General features: G+C 43.7%; 1 protein-coding gene across 1 annotated transcript in view; it reads right to left on the bottom strand.

Moving 5' to 3' along the window:
- Nucleotides 1-19,483, bottom strand: part of PTGIS (prostaglandin I2 synthase) — a 64,452-nt gene that overhangs the window by 37,401 nt on the left and 7,568 nt on the right. Inside the window, exons 2-4 of the mRNA XM_034947711.3 lie at nt 8,959-9,082; nt 6,673-6,851; nt 3,165-3,308 (exon numbers count right to left, since the gene is read on the bottom strand). Of these exons, the coding sequence (XP_034803602.1) occupies nt 3,165-3,308; nt 6,673-6,851; nt 8,959-9,082 (447 nt within the window). The remainder of the gene's footprint in view (nt 1-3,164; nt 3,309-6,672; nt 6,852-8,958; nt 9,083-19,483) is intronic.

The following is a 19,483-nucleotide window of genomic DNA, read 5'->3' on the forward strand; positions in this document are numbered from 1 at the left end:
CGGATTTCCTGCTCATCTCATCTTGAAAAAGGAATCTGGCTGACCTGCGGTCCCACCTGGAAACCTAGCAGGAGCAGAGTTGCAGCCGCCCCTTTTAGACAGACACGTGCTTGCCAGGCCACTGCCGTACTCCCAAGGCCCTGTGGTCTCGGTGACACTGCAGTTGACACTGGTCATCATTTATCATCACACTTGCACTGTTGTTTTTTGCTAACTCAGAGAACCATTTCCCTGTACATATATTTCTACCAAAACAGGCAATGAAAAATAAACCAGAAAAGTAAACCAGCCGGGAGAGGTGGCTCACGCCTGTAATCCTAGCACTTTAGGATGCCGAGGTGGGTATATCACCTGAGGTCAGGAGTTCGAGACCAGCTTGGCCAACATGGTGAAACCCTCTCTCTACTAAAAATACAAAAATTAGCTGGGCATGGTGGGAGGCACCTGTAGTCCCAGCTACTCAGGAGGCTGAGGCGAGAGAATCGCTTGAATCTGGGAGGCGGAGGTTGCAGCGAGCAGAGATCACGCCATTATTGCACTCCAGCCTCGGCGAAAGAGCGAAACTTTGTCTTTAAAATAAAATAAAATAAAATAAAATAAAATAAAATAAAATAAAGGAAAAGAAAACAAAAAGAAAAAGTAAACCCAGAGGACCACAAGGTTTTGCTCTGTGGAAGCGAAGCCGGCAGCTCCATATCAAAACAGCACGGCTGCAGACAGGATAATCCCATATGTAAATACACACACGACCCACAGGCGGCGCTAGAGCCACAAAGAAAAATAAAGCTGAACCAAGCTGGGTCACGGGAGGCAGCCATCACGAAAATGGGACTCAAGAAAGACCTCTCTGAGCAGGTGGCGCTCGCGATAAGGCTTAAACGAAGTGGGGTGGGAGCCACGCAGACATGTGGGGAACAGCATTCCCAGGCAAGGGAACAGAAACAGCGAAGGCCACAAAGAGAGAGCGTGCCTGACCTGCTCAAGGGGCAGCAGAGAGGTAGGTGGGAGGAGGGGAGGCCAGGGCTACAAGGTGAGGACAGAGGAGAACTTTGGGTGTGACTCAGTGAGGCCAGGGCCAACACAGGCCAGGCTGGTGGGTGTGAGAGGTGGCACCTCACAGTTCGGGCTGCCTGAACCGGCACCCCTTTCACCTCTGTGTCCCTGCCATCCAACTGGCCCATTCTCTTTCTATTTCAGGGGCTGCTGATTGATGGCAGTGGAAAGGCCTACAGCTGCCAAGCCAGGGGGCAGGAGCTCCAGCCCAGGCCTCAGGCCCTGAAGACACAGTTACTGGGTTACAGGTATGGATTTACGTCTGATTCCCCCTGAGCTGATTCCCCTGTGCCTGCCGCTGTACCATGGAGCCTAGACAGACCCAGCTGCCCCCCAGCCTGCCTCCCCCCAGCCTATCTCTCTCTGACTTCTTTGTCTGCACAGGGACCCAGGAGCCAGGAGACCTGGGAGGATCACTACTGCGAACTTGCTGGGTGGTTTCAGCTGGCCCTCTCTGGACCTCAGTCCCCATCATACAATGACAGGGTGGACCAGACCAGCATCACCCACGCCAATTACAGCCCTTGACACTGTTTGCACCACCCCAGGGCAAAACAAAAAGAATGGGGACTGTTCGTGTGCAGAGAGCTGTGGCTGAGAGTGCAGACTCTGGGACCAGCCCTGTCCTGACCCCAACACAGGCCTCTGGGCAAATGACTCAGGCTCTCCAGGTCTCAGTTTTCTCATCTGTCAAATGGAATATGTAAAGTCCTAGCCTCCTAGAGCGATTGTGAGCATTAAAAGAGCTGAGACACACCGAGTCTACACATATGCACACACATGTCATAAATATACCCACATGCCCATATGTGTCAACGAATGACTGCCCTTTATCCTAGAACTATGTTGCTCTAATTTCTTGGAGGGGTTGAAATGTCCTTTTTTAAATTTAATTTAAATTAAATTAAATTCTGGTTGGTTAAGGGCATCACTAAAATCAGGGAGCTGTCCTTAACACCACTCTATCCCTCTCACTCACGCCCACGCTCCCCCATCCCCATCGCTGCCCCAGTCAAATCTTCCGGCAGAGCCAGTGAACTCTATCTCCAAAAGCTACCCAAATTCTCACCACCTCCCTGGGCCACCACCATTCTCTCACCTTGGTGACACCTGGCAGCCTCCTGCTAGGTCCTCCTGCCTCCCTCTCCACCCCTCCTTACCCCTACAGTCCATCCTCCATCCAGCAGCCAGAGGGGGCTTTCAAACTAAGTTAGATCATGTCCTGCCCCTGTGCAAACCCCTGATGTCACCCGATCTTACTCAGCATAATTTCCAAAGCCTTCCCTGACCTCCCGACTGCCTGAGGTCTGCTTCTGCCCACTTCTCTGACCTCCTGTACACCTTCCCTCCTTGGCTCTTTATGCTGTAGCCACACTGGCCCTCTCTCTGAGCTTCCTCCCACCTCTGGGCCTTTGCACCTGCTGTTTCCCCTGCCTAGAGTGTTGGCGTGGTGGGCACTTTGCAGTTAGGTCTTGGCTTAGAAGCCAGACCCCCAGAGCATGACCCTGCCTCGTCAGTCGGCCTAAGAAAGCCCCCCAGATGCTGTCACCCCACCCGTGGATCTCTGTCATCGTGTTTATCACTCTCTGACATAACTCAATTCGGCCTCCCCCACTGGAGTGTCAGCCATGTGAATTTGGGGACTTCATCTGTCCTGTTCCCTGCTGTATCCCCAGAGCCTGGATTAGTGCCCAGCACTGCTGAAGGAAGGAACGTTCGGTCGTGCAGTTTTTAACATACATTTACAAGACCGGATAAAAGGTTAAGGTCCCAAGTTGATCTCCCAAACATTTTGTTTTCTGTTCTGTGAAATCCCAAAGTCTGGAAGCCACAGGACAAGATGACCTCTGAAGTCTTGCTCTGTGACTTCCTCTCTGAATGACCTGTAAGATCCCATTTCCAGCCAGTGTCTCCTTTTACAGTTCATGAGCTAGGTCAGATGAACAGCCGGGGCCCTGGTGCATGGCGTCTTTCCTACAGTCTTTGCTTTGGGTGTCTCAAATTGCTTCCCCCACCCACAGAGTCCTCACGGTTCCCTTGGCCACTGCTCATGGCTGACACAGGTCAAAGTGCCGGGCCCCAGCAGGAGGGTGGGGGCTGCACAGCCTCACCTGAGCAGGAAGCTGTAGGAGAAGTCGAGGAGACCCATCTCGTGCCAGCCACTGCCTGCTTCTGTAGCATCGCCCAACAGCACTGTGTGGAGGTTGGTATACATGGCTTCTGTGAGTGCCTGGAGCTCTCTGTGGAGGAGAGTCCTGAGGCAGGAAACAAAAGCATGAAAATTTGGCTTCCAAAGGGAAATACACACCTACAGGCACCTCCCTCCCCAAACCTAAGGGTCCCAGAGCTCAAGCTCCCCATTGGCAAAGAGGTCCTGCGGAAGAGTAGCTTAAATAAGAGGATATTATTATGACTGTCACTGTCAACAATAGTTCCTATCTGTTGTACTGAGCCTAATCTCATTTCATCTTCAGACAAACCTGGGAATAAGAGTTACTATTATGACACCCATTTTACAGATGGAGAAACTCAGGAACAGAGAGGAAAGTGACTTGCCCAAGGTCACACAGCCAAAACGGGACTGAAATCCTGGTCTGCCCAACTCCAGTGTCTGAATTCTTAACCAGGAGAGTCTTTCCCTCCCTAAGGCACGCAGCTTGGATAAGGGACCCATAGCGTTCTGGAAGAGAAGGAACTGAAAAGCAACTCATCTCTCCCTGAAATCTAAAGATAGGAAGATCTGTTGGAATAGCTGTGGTGTTCCCTGACTCAGGACTGCCAATAAGATGTGACCCTGGCCAGGCATGGTGGCTCCCACCTGTAATCCCAGCACTCTGGGAGGCCGAGATGGGAGAATCACTTAAGTCCATGAGTTCAAGACCAGCCTGGGCAACATAGTGAGACTCCATCTCAACAAAAAATAAAATATTAGCCAGGGGTGGTGGCTCACACCTGTAGTCTCAGCTACTCGAGAAGCTGAGGTGGGAGGATCGCCTGAGTCTAAGAGTTCAAGACCAGCCTGGGCAACATAGTGAGATTCTGCCTTTACAAAAATAGAATAAATACACAAAGAATCACTAGCCAGATGTGTAGCAGGTGCCTGTAGTCCCAGCTACTCAGGAGGCTGAGGTGGGGAGGATTGCTTGAGCCCAGGAGTTTGAAGCTGTGGTGAGCTATGATCACACCACTGCACTCCAGCCTAGGCAACAGAGTGAGACTCTGTGTCTTAAAAAAAGAAAAAAAAAAAAAAAAAAAGACATGATCTCACATGAGAGTGACACAAGGAAAAAGGGATGTGGGCTGGAGATCTGGTCTCATCGTGTGGACCTGCACAGAGTGAGGAGAGGCCCCGTCTGGAAGAGTGTGGCAGAAGCTGGAAGCTCCCCTATACTGAGCCTCCATGATACGGAGTCTACACTGAGCCATGACTGAGGATATGATTAGAAGCCAAGAAAGGGGTATCTTGCATCTAAGTCTAAGGCCTCTCTGCTCCTTGTGTAGGATCTGGACCAAAAAGGATATCCTTACAGCAAGTGAACTGGGGTGTCCATGGGCGGTGCACAGCCCGTGGTCAACAGCAACACCTAGTGGCAGCAACAAGAACAGTGGGAGAGTGCCAATCAGGGCCCTGATCTGTCATGCCTGCTGTTTGGGAAGTAGGATGGACACCTTTAGACTGAGTAAGCCAGAAGTGCCTGGGTAATCCACCAGGGCAGGGTTTGCACAGGGCGTCCATGAACTCCTGGGTATGAAAAGGTTTGGGATGTTCAAGTTGGAACATAGTGGGAAAACGACAGACATGACTCATGACTCATGTATGACAATGCATGTGAAGGGTTCCGCACGGTGCCTGGCACATTGTAAGTGCTCAATACATGGGATCTGGCCTTCAATGGACCCTGACCCAGCTCTTCTCCCCACCCCACTCCAAGCGCTGGTCCTCAGCAGAGACAAGCCCTCAACAGATGTGGCTGCTGTGCCCAGAAGACATCACGCCAGCTTGTAAGAAATTCCAGAAAATTCCTGAGGCAAACACTGAAGGAAACTGGGATCCTCCCTGGGTAGCAGGGGCAGATTCAGTGAGCTGTGGATTCCTATTGCTAATGGGACCCCCAGGGTCCCTCTGGAATGTCAGGACCCAGGACACTCAGGCTCCAAGCAGCTGCCCCCAGGCCAAGGTTCAGAGGAGGCATCATGTCTCATCAACATCCACTTCATCATGCTGGCCTTGCTTCAGCCTTAACCGTCTTGCAAAACACAGTTTCCTAGATGCTCTTCCTAACCTCCAGAGGGTATTCCTCCTGGAGACAGATCACTGAAGATCGCCATTGGACTGTATGAACTCTGCAGGGGCGGACACAGGGTCTTATCAGCCTTGGTATCTTAGATGAAGGAGAATGCGCTGTGAAGTCAGTGGACCTGGGTTCAAATCCCAGTCCTGCCACTTACTAGCAGTAGACTTTGAGCAAGTCACTTCACCTCTCTGAGGCTCAGTGTCCTCATCTGTAAAATAAGGATAAAAATGCCCACCTCTTTAGGCTAATGCACAGATATGAAAGTGAGCCTATCAGACACCTGGCCTATAATAGCTGCCTTCAAATGGTGGTTGGCACCGTTCTGCACACCCTACATCCAGGGCAATGACCAGGGTACAATGGGTCCTCAGATGTCTGCTGAATGAATGCAGAGCAAACATGTTCATCTGTTCTCTTATTGATATGATGACTCCATATGTGGCTGGGCATGGTGGCTCATGCCTGTAAACCCAGCGCTTTGGGAAGCTGAGGCGGGCAGACCACCTGAGGTCAGGAGTTCGAGACCTGCCTGGACAACATGATGAAATCCTGTCTCTACTAAAAATACAAAAATTAGCCAGGTGTGGTGGCACGTGCCTGTAATCCCAGCTACCTGGGAGGCTGAGGCAGGAGAATCGCCTGAACCCGGGAGGCGGAGGCTACAGTGAGCCAAGATTATGCCACTGCACTCTGGCCTGGGCAACAGAGAGAGACTCTGTCTCAAAAATAAATAAATAAAATAAAATGATTCCTCCATATGTTTCAGGAGCTGTACCACTTCTGGCTTTGTGGCCTGAGACAAGTCACTTCTCTGAGATCCAGTGGCTGCATCTATGAAATGGGGCTGTAAGTTACTTAGCCTCCAGCATTGTTGTGAAGACTAATGAGATAATGCATGCTGTCTGGCAGAGTATGGACTCAGAAATATTCATCATTCCACCTCTCTCCTTCATTTTACAGAGGAGGAAACAGAGGCTCAGAGAGGGAAAGAGGTTTGTCCAAAGTCACAAAGCTAGGGAGTGATGGGGCTGGGATTTGAATTTAGGTGTGGCTGACCCAAACCCTGGTCTCCTCCTACTAAAATCAGGGCTGCCTCCAAACAAACAAACAAACAAACAAACAAAAACCGCCAGAGATGAGAGACAAAGAGTGCTTCTTCCACCCAATTCTTTTGGGTTGTTTTTTGTTTTGTTTCTGTTTGTGTTCTCAAGACAAAATGTCTTTACTGAACACTTGCTTTGGAACCAAGAATAACTTGGGCCACATGAGTAGAAATGAGTCGCCCACCCTGGCCCTCCCACAGGTGCCATCTCCAGCCACTCACGGTTTCATCCTGGCCTTTTCATCACTGGGGCTGTAATGTGGAAGCTGCACATCAAAAATCCTCTCCATGAGGAAGATGGCATAGGCATGGAAGTCGAGCCTGTTGCGAGGCTCCCACACCACCGCGTCGTAGGAGTGTGGGTCCAGGAGAACGGTGACATACCTGCCCCCAACCAGTATCTGTGGGAAGTTGCCAGGGATAGAGTGAGGAGTGTCACTGTGAACAGCAGCCGCTCTCAGTGGTCAGGGCCTTACTATGTGCCAGGCACTGCCCCACTGGACAGTAACACACTATGTTCTCTTATCTATGCCTCACTACCACCTACCACCCTGTGAGGTAGGGACCATCACTCACCCATTTATAGCTGAAAAAGTGAGGCTTAGAAAGGAGATGAAATGTGCCCAAGATCTCATAGCTGAGAAGTGGCAGGGCTAGGACTGGAATTTGGGAATATTGAACCTTTTTAAAATCAAAGACTGTGTTCTCTACCACCTCACTCTTAAGCACCTGCCATGATTATCTTGGTTATTGCCATATCTCCAGTAGCCAGGAGAGAAGGCGGCAGATGGATCCTGTGCACATCATGGATGGATGGATGGATGGATGGATGGATGGTTGGATGGATGGATGGATGGATGGATGGATGGAAGAATGGATGGATGGATGGATGGATGGATGGATGGATGGATGGATGAATGGATGGATGGATGGAAGAATGGATGGATGGATGGGTGGAAGGAAGGATGGATGGAGAAGTAGATGGATGAATGGATGGGTGGATGGACGGATGGATGAAAGAATGGATGGATGGATGGAAGGAAGAATGAATGGATACATGGATGAATAGATGGATGGATGGATGGATGCTGTTGGGTAAATTCCAGTGGGTGGATTGTAGAAGAGTAAATGGGCAGATGGATGGATTGGTGAATGGATAAATGAATGGAAGGAAGGAAGGGAGGAAGGAAGGAAGGAAGGAAATTGCTGGGTAAATACTTGTGGATAGAATGTTAGATAGATGGATAAATGGAAGGATAGATCAATGAATCTATGTTGGATGGAAAGATGGATGGAAGGGCAGCTAGAGGCTGGTTGGAAACCAAATGTACCAATAAATGTTGGGTACATGGATGAGAGAATGCTAGGTAGATACTGGGTAAAGTGAAGGATGAATGTTGATTGGATGGAAGTTGGAAGGATACATGGAAGGTGGGTGGGTGGTGGTCATTTGAATAGATGTTGTAAGGATGGATGGATGAGATATAAATAGATGTATATCCAGTGGAGAGACATTGAATACTGAATATAGCTGAGTGTTGGGTGGATAGTGGCAGATGAACAGAAAGATGCGTAGATAAACAGAAAAATGAAAGTTGGTGGAAACTGACCAGTTATCCCTCAGTATCCATGGAGGATTGGTTCCAGGACCTCCTGCAGATACCAAAATCTATGGATGCTCAAGTCCTTGATTTAAAATGGCATAATATTTGCAAATAACCTACATGCATCCTCCCATATACTTTAAGTCATCTCTAGATTACTTATAATACCTAACACAATGTAAATGCTAAATAAATAGTTGTTAAACTATATTTTTAGGGAAGAATTACAACAAAAAAGTCTTAAAAAGTTTAGTACCAACACATTTTCCCCCAAATATTTTCAATTCATGGCTGGTTGAATCCAGAGATATGGAACCCACCCATGGATACAGGGGGCCAACTGTGTACAGATGAAAGTTGGATGAACGTTGGATCCATGAGTGGAAGAACTCTGAGTAGATCTGGGCAGACACATGAAGGGATAGAAGATAGATAAATGAATTGACAGATGTCGGGTGAATCTATGGAAAAACTGATGGGTGAGTGGATAGACGGAGGTTGACGAATGAATGCTGAGTAGATATAAGGATGGAAGGATGTGTAGTAGACACCAGGTGGACAGGCAGAAGAATGGGATGGGAAGATGGATGTTGAACGGATGGAAATGGAATGGATAGATGGAGGTCAGCTGCATGGATATACAAGTATTGGATAGATATTGAGTGACTGCATAACTCCACGCTGGGAATAGCAAGAGGGAGACTGAAGGGATGATGTTAGGTCAGCGTTGAGTGTGCAGCTGGACAGGCAGCTGGATAGAAAGTTGGCTCGACCACTCAGATGGATGCTGGATGGTGGGGTGGGGGGGGTTGGCATAGGGACATATGTTGAAGGAATCAACAGAAACCAGATATGAGGCCCAGCTGCTCATCCCCATCCCTCCCGAGGCACAAGAGGCACTTACAGTAAAGATGTCACCGTGCTTCTCCTTCATCCTCGTGAGGAAGCTGGCGGCATCTTTTCCAAAGTCCAAGGCATAGCCCAACCAAGGGATGCTGCCCAGGTCCAGGGGAGGCTCACCAGGTCGCCTACAGAAGCCATGGCACTTGTCACCATTTGATAAGGCAAGGAAGGGCATAAAGAGTGTAGGTTGCAGCGTGTGTTTTTGAATGGAGCAGTCGGGGAGGTAATCTGAATGGAGCACTCGGGGACTATTGCCTCACCTGCTCCTTTTCTCTTGTAACATGTGGATGACCACTCCCTCCCTCTTTCCCCTCCAGCCCACTTTTCCCCCCTTTAAATACTGAAACCCTCAGAGTCATCTTTGAAGAAAGGCACAGACCACAGACTGTTTCTGTGATTCTGTGGTTTTTCTTCTCCCTGGCATTGTCCTTAACCTTGGTAAAATAAACATCTAAATTGATTGAGACCTAGCTTAGATACTTTTTAGTTTACAAATTGGCGACCATGAAGGGACTCCATGGAGGTGGCCCTGGCCTTTGACAAATCTCCTGTTGGTGTTTGGTAACAGCTTGGTATCTGTCTTCATTGGTCAAACCAGTAGGGCTGGGAGCTCCCCGCTGCAGAGAATCCCGAATCTCTGAAAATTTGAGATCTAAGACAGCTACAATTTGAAAGCTAAGTTTTATTTTGCTGTACAACTCCTTTTCTGGAGTATTACTTGCTTCCAACAAGGAAGGCAAGTTTTCCTGCTTCCATGACGGTGGAGAGCAGGTAACTCCATTCTGGAGTTTCAACTCACTTCCAACAAGGAAGGCAAGTTTGAAGTTTTTTTCCTGCTTTGTAGATGGTAAAGTGCAGGCCAGGCACAGTGGCTGACGCCTGTAATCCCAGCACTTTGGGAGGCCAAGGCAGGTGGATCACTTGAGGCCAGGAGCTGAAGACCGGCCCGGCCATCATGGTGAAACGTCATCTCTACTGAAAATACAAAAATTAGCCAGGCATGGTGGTGGTGCACGCCTGTAGTCCCAGTTACTCGGGAGGCTGAGGCAGGAGAATCGCTTGAACCCAGGAGGAGGAGGTTGCAGTGAGCTGAGATTGCTCCATTGCACTCCAGCCTGGGCGACAAAGCAAGACTCCATCTCAAAAAAAAAATAAAATAAAATTTAACCTGAAAGACTGGTTCAGGCTGTGGTGGGAAGTGGGGGTCAGACATGACTCATTATACCCTCCAGCATTCATATCAACACAGACCTTAAGTCTGATAAGAAACCTTTACATCTATTCGCTCTGAAGCCTGCTACCTGGAGGCTTCATCTGCATGAGAAAACTTTGGTCTTCACAACCTCTTATTATAACCCAGACATTTATTTCTATTGACAATAACTCTTGCAACCAATTGCCAATCAGAAAGTTTTAAAATCCACCTATAACCTGGAAGCACCCCCCACATCAAGTTGTCCTGTCTTTCTGGACTGGACCAATGTATATTGTCAATGTATTTGATATCTCCTGTCTCCCTAAAATGTACAAACCAAGCTGTGCCTTGGCCACGTTGGGCACATGTCATCAGGATCTCCTGAGGCTGTGTCGTAGGCCATGGTCACTCATATTTGGCTCAGAATAAATCTCCTCAAATATTTTACAGAGTTTAACTCTTTTTGTCAGCAGTGTTTATGTATGTGTGTGTGTGTATGTGTGTATGTGTGTGTATGTGTTTGTATGTGTGTGTGTGTGTGTGTGTGTGTGTGTGTGTGTGTGTGTGTGTATGCCTTTATGCTTTCTTTTTTCTCTCCTAGGTTCTTGTTTTTTGAGAAAAAGATTTTTTCTTCCCAGTCGACTGAATTCTGTTTTCTCCATTTACTTCTGCCTGTCTCTCCTTCCTCTTGCCGCCCTCTGCTGCATAAGGGACCTAAAATAATTTCTAACAGCCTGGGATTCCTTAAAGAAAACAGAGAAGGTGCCAGACTCCTTCTGGGGAGAAACCTCTGTTTTTCCTTATGAAACCCTAAGAGTGTAAAAAGACAAGTTCCTCTCAGATTTTAAACTGATTGTTTTTGTATTGCGTTATCTGATTTCTTTTTTTTTTATTAACTAAAATAGCTATTACTGCAGGAACTACTCTTGTGTGTTTAAGAGAGGGAGTGGTTAAAACACTTAGAGAAATGCTTTTGTAACAAAGTGCACTGTAAAAGCATTACATGGCTTAGTCTCATGATATCTCTCTCCTTTTGGAGACCCAGGATTCAGTGTGGACTCTGCCCAGAGCTCAGAGGTCCAGTTAAAAGACAGAGACTAAATTTAAAACTACCTATCTAAATAAAGTTTGTCTCCTCATAAAATCCTACAGTAGATTTCTATAATTTTATGTTTGGCTTGTGGCTTGGCATCCATTTTTAATCTCCCTCTAACACACCAAGTCTCTCTCTCCCTCTTTCTTTCTTTCTCTCTCTCTCTCTGTCTCTCTCTCTCTTTAGAGATATACATTTCCCTATCTGATTTTCACCCAAGAGTTGTTCCTTTAGTACGCAAGTTTGGCTGACAATTGCCGAGGGTAATGAAACAGGTTATCAAGAAATTGGAAGTCTAAGATAGTTGTCTTTTTTAGACCCAGGAGTCAAACACCTATAACTTAACAGCACCAGGACTTAAAAACGATACAGAAAGTTACATGGATGTAATAACTTTTATTTAAAATTGTTTTATATCAGCTTTCCTAGGCAAATAAAAACATAAAACAACTTAGACATATTAAGAAAAGCCAGGAGCTTTATAATAGGAGAAAAAAAGGGGTCTTATGAATCTTATCAGATCTACTGCTGCCTGTCTAATATGTCTATGTATTTATATGTCCTGTATATAATGTTTCACTACAAAAAAATACATAAGAGGTCTAATAAATTGGCTTAAAGAAAAAATCAAATACTTTATCAGAAAAATAGAAACTTTAAGCCCAAATGGTTTTTCAAGCTCACATGACTTAAGTAAATCTTTAACAAATAAGCTGGTTTTAAAATTATTGGTAAAATAAAATTAGAAATGGTTTCAGAATTGTCAATATACATTATTGTTTTATATTTATTAGTCAAGGGGTTATATATTTATCTCTGCTAGATATTATAAGGTGACAAAATTTGGCATAAGGATTATGAAGCTATAAATCCAGCCCAAAAGAGAATTATCATTGTGTAACTTTTTGATAAATAAGGCATTTAATATTGTTCATTTAATGAAAACAGTTAAATCCTGGGTTATTGGCAAATAAACAAAAAACACACATGTATTTAACTTTAAGGTTCTTACTTAAGTAAACATCTGCAATTCACAGCTATAAAAATGATTAACAGGGAAATAACTTTAAATAGTGACTATCACAGTTTTCATAAGTAATCTAGGTAAACTATTTAAAAAAATTAATTAGGTAAATGTAATGAAATAAATGCTTATAAATAAATGTCATATAATTCAGAATCTAAAGTGATATTAAATTAAATAATAGATACCCATTAAATGTCTGGGTCATTTCCAATTTTTCCTTAAAAAGTTACAGAAAAACATTTTTCTTAAAAAAGTGTTCTTATTAAAAGGAAATAGTTTTGTCTAATTCAAAGGTTGTTTATTAAACAAGGTAAAAAGAATAAGTAAATAAGAGACATGTAAAGAAAATTATAAAGGGGTATCTTTGGCAAGAAAGGTTAAAAGAAAAATAATTGTATATGGAAAGAATCCTGTAAAAATTTTTTGTCCTAAAATAAAATGATTGATCATTTACGAAAGAGAGATGTTTAGGATAAAACAGGAAGCATGTTGTAAATGGTCTGTGTAAGTCATAATAAGGTTTATAAAAAGAGAACTTATGAAAAAAATTTTATGTGATCAAGTTGACTATAATTAAAAGGAAATTATTTATAATAGTCTTTCTAGAGATTGGGTTTTGATATTAAAAATGCACTAATACACTAAAGAATTGGTTAGAACAAAATTTTCTTAAGGTGTTGTTTTACTGTTAATAACATTACATGAGATTTTAATTTTTTTAACTCAAAAGTTCAACTTTTATTGCATCTTGCTATTTTCAGCTTTCTCTCCTCTTTGAGAAGGACTGAGAGAATAATTCTCTCCATCAACATTTTTGTCAGCTCATATAAATTTTTTCCCTCAGGTCCTAACTGTTGTAGCCTGATGCTAAAAATGCTTTATCATAAAGGTCTAAAGGAAATGTTTTCATCCAATATAACATTCTGTGCTCCTGGCATTTCTTAATATGTCTAAATTGTTCTGTGTTTTGATTTGCCTAGGAAAGCTGATATAAAAAAATTTTTAATGAAGGTTATTACATCCATGTAACTTTCTGTAATGTTTTTAAAGTCCTGGTGCTGCTTAGTTACAGGGCTTTGACTGCTGGGTCTAAAAAGGACACTGAGTCCTGCTAAATCTTAAACACTGACAGCAGTTAAAGCATCATCTTCAGACCTAGGAGGAGATGACATTCAAAATAAGCTGCATTTGTGAGACATGGAGCCAGAAATGAAAACTATTCAACCTCTCTAGGCCCAGGGACTATCATGGAAGAGGTGGGCATATGACATTGTAAGGGCTGATTCTGAGAGATTAAATTAGTTCAGAGTTTCTCTATTAATTAAACATTAACATCAAAGGCACACTGATGCAAGACCAGCATCTGGGCTCCTGTATCAGATTAGCAAGGTTTTCTTGAAGCATTATCCCACCCTTTAAAAAATTATAAAAGTTTAGAAAATGGTTTATGGAAATTACATCTTAGGGTCAAGATGATTAAAATTTAATAGATTTGTTTATAAGATTTGAGAAACAGGATTTAATTGGCCTCATGCTGTCTTTATTAGAGCTTATTATTTGGAAAATTAAGTCTCCTCTCTCAAAGAATAAAGGTTTTTAGGCCAGGTGTGGTGGCTCATGCCTGTAATCCCAGCACTTTGGGAAGCTGAAGCGGGTGGATCACTTGAGGTCAGGAGTTCAAGACCAGCCTGGCCAACATGGTGAAACCCCGTTTCTACTAAAAATACAAAAAAATTGGCTGGGTGTGGTGGCAGGTGCCTATAATCCCAGCTAGTCGGGAGTCTGAGGCGCAAGAATTGCTCGAACCTGGGAGGTGGAGGTTGCAGTGAGCCAAGATTGCACCACTGCACTCCAACCTGGGCGACAAAGTGAGAGTGTCTTGAAAAAAAAAAGAATAAAGGTTTTTGCCTTTTTTCTGAAATCTCTGAGTTATACATTTGGCTAAATGAATGACTTATTTTACAATAACCTGTGATTCTATCTTGTGATGTCAAGTGTTTTAAACTTTCTATATTTGACAAACTTTCCAAAATAAAATAGTCAATTCAGTCCTTTTGACCTCATTAATTTTTTGGCATTAGGTCCTCTGAAGTCCAAAAGAGACATATTTGGCTTATTTGGTAAAATAAAATCATACAGGAAGCATTGTCAAATATGAAATGGTGTTTAATCTTCTTTGGATTATATTTATATAAATGAGTTGCTTATATAAATGAGTATGCATTCCAAAATTGTATGAGGTTCCTGTGATTCTGATATGACTTAGTATACATCATCAGTAGTAATTATGATTATTATGTAAAACTATTGAATACCACAGAAGTAACCAAATTTCCTTGTCAATTATGTCTTTAACTATGGCTGTTCTAAGACTTTTGTCATCCACAGTTGTTTTAGTTTGATCTTTTTATAGGTGATTTATAATCAGCTATAGAACTCTGAGGGGTACTCTTAAATATGGGCTTCTGGCAACCTTAGAGATTGTGCCATTGGAATAGAGAGAAAAACTTCCAGGACTGTCATGGAGAACTGATGTATTCATGAGGATTGCTAATCCAATCTTGAGCAGAACAGGAGTTAATTGCATGAACTGAACTAACAGGAGATTGAAATAATCTTTTATGAGTTTTTGTTTAAAACATTTGTTGATTCTTTTTGTTTTGTTTTACAGAGTCAAGAAAACTTTCTCTTCTTTTAAGCTATTTATAGCTTTTAACAATTCAGTAAAGTATACTCTCATGAGAAAAATTTAAAACAGAATTTCTTTCTCTTTACCTATTTTTTCCAAAACTTGGAAACTATTTGTGAGTATTCTTAATTTATGGCAATGTAGTTATTTGCATAAGTATCTTTTTTCTTTTATAACAGGGCATAATTGGAGACACTGGTTATTTTACCAAGGCTTTAACTGGAATGACATATTTTCAGACTACTTTGAGAAAATAAGGCTGAACTATAGAGCTAATAAAAGCACCTTGGAAAAACTGGCTTCATATACCCTATCGTTTACAGGGTCCTGACCTGTGGAAAGCAAAGAATGTCACTTTCTGAATTCACTCAATTCATACAGGTATCTGCAGGCACAGCTAAATCCTTGGCTGGGTGTGAGGCTTTTAAAAAGGTCTAAACTTAGATTCCTTATGGAAAAGCTTCCAGCAAAGCCAATTTTAAAAAGAGAGAGCTCACATGGCAAATGATCAGTCTTGCTGCATTTTATGAAAATAATCAAGCCAAGTATAATAGAACTAAAACTTATTTTACAAATCAGTTGGTCCTACTATGATTTTGTCTTTAATAAAATTGGGGAATTGGAGAGAGAAAAGTCATGTTTCAAAATTAACTATAGTACACCTGTTATTAGAGTCTAGACTTGTCTAATGTTTTTCCATTTTTATTATTTTCTACAATTTGGACTGAATTCTAAAAATTCTCCTGGCTACAAGTCTCCAAAAGAATGTTTTCAATGTTTTCCCTTCTTTTTTTTTCCTCCCCTCATTTTTCCTGATGTGAAATCACTAAAAGTTAAGCTGTGCTTTTCATAAAGCCCTATAAACTGAACTTAAACTTTGGAAGAAAATAAAAGCAATCTCTTTATATGCATAAATCATTTTCATACCTGCCTACTGATATATGGACTTGAGAGTAATATGGCCTCTATCAGTTTTCCAGGTTCGTTCTTTCTTTTTTGTTTATCTGCTTATTTCCTCCTTTTTTCCTGTTTTCTTTCTCTCTTATTTTCTTTGTGCGATGTGAGACTTCACAACCTACTAAAACTGAGCTTTCCTAACAATGTGGGACCTATTCGTCTAGAAATAAACCATCCTAGACATGAGAGATCAGACAAAACCTGAGACCGGAGATTCATTTTCTTCTAAAATGCTTTCTCCAAAAGATCTTAAATAGAAAAGGGGGGCAGGCATACATGGTGGTTCATGCCTGTAATCCCAGCACTTTGGGAGGCTGAGACAGGAGGATCACTTGAGCCTAGGAGTTCAAGACCAGCCTGGGAAACAGAGTGAGACCCCGTCTCTACTAAAAATTAAAAAAATTAGCCCAGCATGGTAGCACATGCCTGTAGTCCCAGCTACTAGGGAGGCTGAGACAGGAAGATCGCTTGAGTCTGGAAGGTTGAGGCTGCAGAGCAAAAAACATGTAGGAAGAAAGAAAAGAAAAAAAAAAGAAGAAAAGAAAAGAAAACCAGGGAGAAAAGAAAACCGGGGAGAAAGGAAAATAAAAACTCAGGACACCAATTCACTCTGCCATGAGGAAAAAATTAAACTGAAAGCTGAGTCATGCAAGAAGCTGCCTTTCCTACTGTTCCTAAGCAGATAGCTACAGATAAAAGTTTCAGTATCTCCATAGGCAGCTACTCTATGATCACCTTGTTTTATGTAAAGTGCTGATTTACTGTGCATGAGAGAAATACATCATTGACTATCGCCCTACCCGCTCCTTTTCTCTTGTGACATGTGGATTACCATACCTTCCCTCTTTCTCTTACAGCCCACCTTTCCCCCCTTTAAGTATTGAAACCCTCAAAGTCGTCTTTGGAGAAAGGCACAGACCTCTCTACTGGGCATGTCCTTAACCTTGGAAAAAGAAACATCTAAATTGATTGAGACCTGTCTCAGACACTTTTTGGTTTACAGGTACCACTTCACCCACCAGGATGGCCATAATAAAAACAAAAATTTTAAAAAAGGAAAATAAGGCTGGGCATGGTGTCTCATGCCTATAATCCCAACACTCTGGGAGGCCAAAGTGGGAGGATCTCTTGATCCTAGGAGTTTGAGACCAGCCTGGGCAACATGGTGAGACCCTGTCTCTACAAAAAATACAAAAATTAGCCAGGTGTGGTGGTGTGCACCTGTAGTCCCAGCTACTCAGGAGGCTGAGTTTGGGGGATCACTTGAGCCTGGGAGGTGGAAGCTATAATGAGCTGTGACTGTGCCACTGGACTACAACCTAAGCAAGAGAACGAGACCCTGTTCCCACCACCAAAAAAGGGAAGAAAATATGTGTTAGCAAGGATGTGGAGAAGTGAGAACCCTCATACATTGCTGGTGGGAATGTAAAATCGTGCAGCTGCTTTGGAATGCAGTCTGGCAGTTCCTCAAAACGTCAAGCATAGACTTACTACAAGACCCAGCAATGTACCCCAAAGAATTGAAAACGTTGGATCTTATACAAATGTATACACTATTATTCGTAAGCAGTGTCAGAGGTGTTCAAACCAGAGTGACTCCATGTTGAATAGGAGCTGGGTAAAATGAGGCTGAGACCTGCTGGGCTGCAATCCCAAGAAGAAGTTAGGCAATTTTTTTTTTTTTTTTGAGATGGAGTTTTGCTCTTATTGCCCAGGCTGGAGTGCAATGGCGCGATCTCAGCTCACTGCAACCTCCGCCTCCCAGGTTCAAGTGATTCTCCTGCCTCAGCCTCCCAAGTAGCTGGGATTACAGGAATGAACAACCATGCCCGGCTACTTTTGTATTTTTAGTAGAGACAGGATTTCATCATGTTGGTCAGGCTGGTCTCGAACTCCTGATCTCAGGTGATCCACCTGCCTCCGCTTCACCAAGTGCTGGGATTAGAGGCGTGAACCACCATGCTGGGCCAGGAAGCTAGGCATTCTTAAGCGCAGGATGTTTACGATCAAGGGAACACGTTAAATAATGCTTACCCAACAGACCCAAGACTTAACAGATCCAGGAAACACCCTGATGTCCCGATATTTTATGAACAAAAGCCTTCTTAGTTTAAGAATAAGTTTTGCTTTAAAGATAATAATATAGATTCTTATGGAAGATTGTTAGGTAACAATCCTTTGTCCCCAGCCCTTGTGGTAGAAGAGCACACCTCTCCCATGATTTTTATCTTCTATATAAACAAGAAGAATTGTAACTAAGGCAGACACATTCCTCCTCTTGCCTTCGGAAACGCCCTGGTCTGTCTATGGTGTGGCCACTCTTTCGTTCCTTTACCTTCTTAATAAACTTGCTTTCACGTTACTCTGTGAACTCACTCTAAATTATTTCTTGCCTGAGATCCAAGAACCCTCTCTTGGGGTCTGGATCAGGACCGCTTTCGGGTGACAGCAGCATTATTCGTAATAGCTGAAAAGTGAAAGCAACTCAAGTGTTCGTTGAGTGACGAACGGATAAACAGAATGTGGTGTATCAATGCCACGAAACGTTACTCAGCCACAAAAAGGAATGAAGTACTGATTCATGCTACGATGTGAGTGAACCTTAAAAACATTAAGCCCAGTGAAAGAAGCCAGACACAAAAGGCCACATATTGTATTAATTCATTTATATGAACTGTCCAGAATTGGGAAATCAATAGAGACAGAAAGTACATTAGCGGTTGCCCGGGGCTGGAGGAGGGGGAAATGGGGAGTGACTGCTAATGGGTACATGGTTTCTTTTAGGGGTGATGAAAATATTCTGGAATTAGATGATGGTGATGATTGCACAACCCGGTGGATATACTAGAAACTATTGAATTATACACTTTTTTTTTTTTTTCGAGACGGAGTCTTGGTCTGTCGCCAAGGCTGGAGTGCAATGGTGCGAACTTGGCTCACTGCAACCTGCACCTCCCGGGTTCAAGCAATTCTCTGCCTCAGCCTGCCGAGTAGCTGGGATTACAGGCACCCGCCACCACGCCCGGCCAATTTTTTGTATTTTTAGTAGAGATGGGTTTCACCATCTTGGCCAGGCTGGTCTTGAACTCCTGACCTTGTGATCCATCTGCCTCAGCCTCCCAAAGTGCTGGGATTACAGGCGTGAGCCACCATGCCCGGCCGAATTATACACTTTAAAAGGGGAGCTGGAGGGCCGTGGCATGATCATAGTTGACTATAACCTGAAACGTTTGGACTCACGCAATCCTCCAGCCTCAGCCTCCCGAGTAGCTGGCACTATGTATAGGCACATGCCATCACACCTGACTTTGTTTTTCTATTTTTTTATAGAGACAGGGTCTTGATGTGTTGCCTAGGTTGATCTTAACTCTTGGGCTCAAGCACTCCCTGTCTCAGCCTCCCATAGTGCTGGGATTACAGGCATGAGCCACTATGCCCAGCCCAAAAGGGTGAACTTAATGGGATATGAATTATATTCCATTAAAGAAAAAAGAAAACAGGGTGGTGTGAGACAGTGAGGGGGGTTAGTTTACAGAAGGTGGTCAAGGAGGGCCTCCTCAGGAGA

Source organism: Pan paniscus, chromosome 21, assembly GCF_029289425.2.
Source record: "Pan paniscus chromosome 21, NHGRI_mPanPan1-v2.0_pri, whole genome shotgun sequence".
Lineage (NCBI taxonomy): Eukaryota > Metazoa > Chordata > Mammalia > Primates > Hominidae > Pan > Pan paniscus.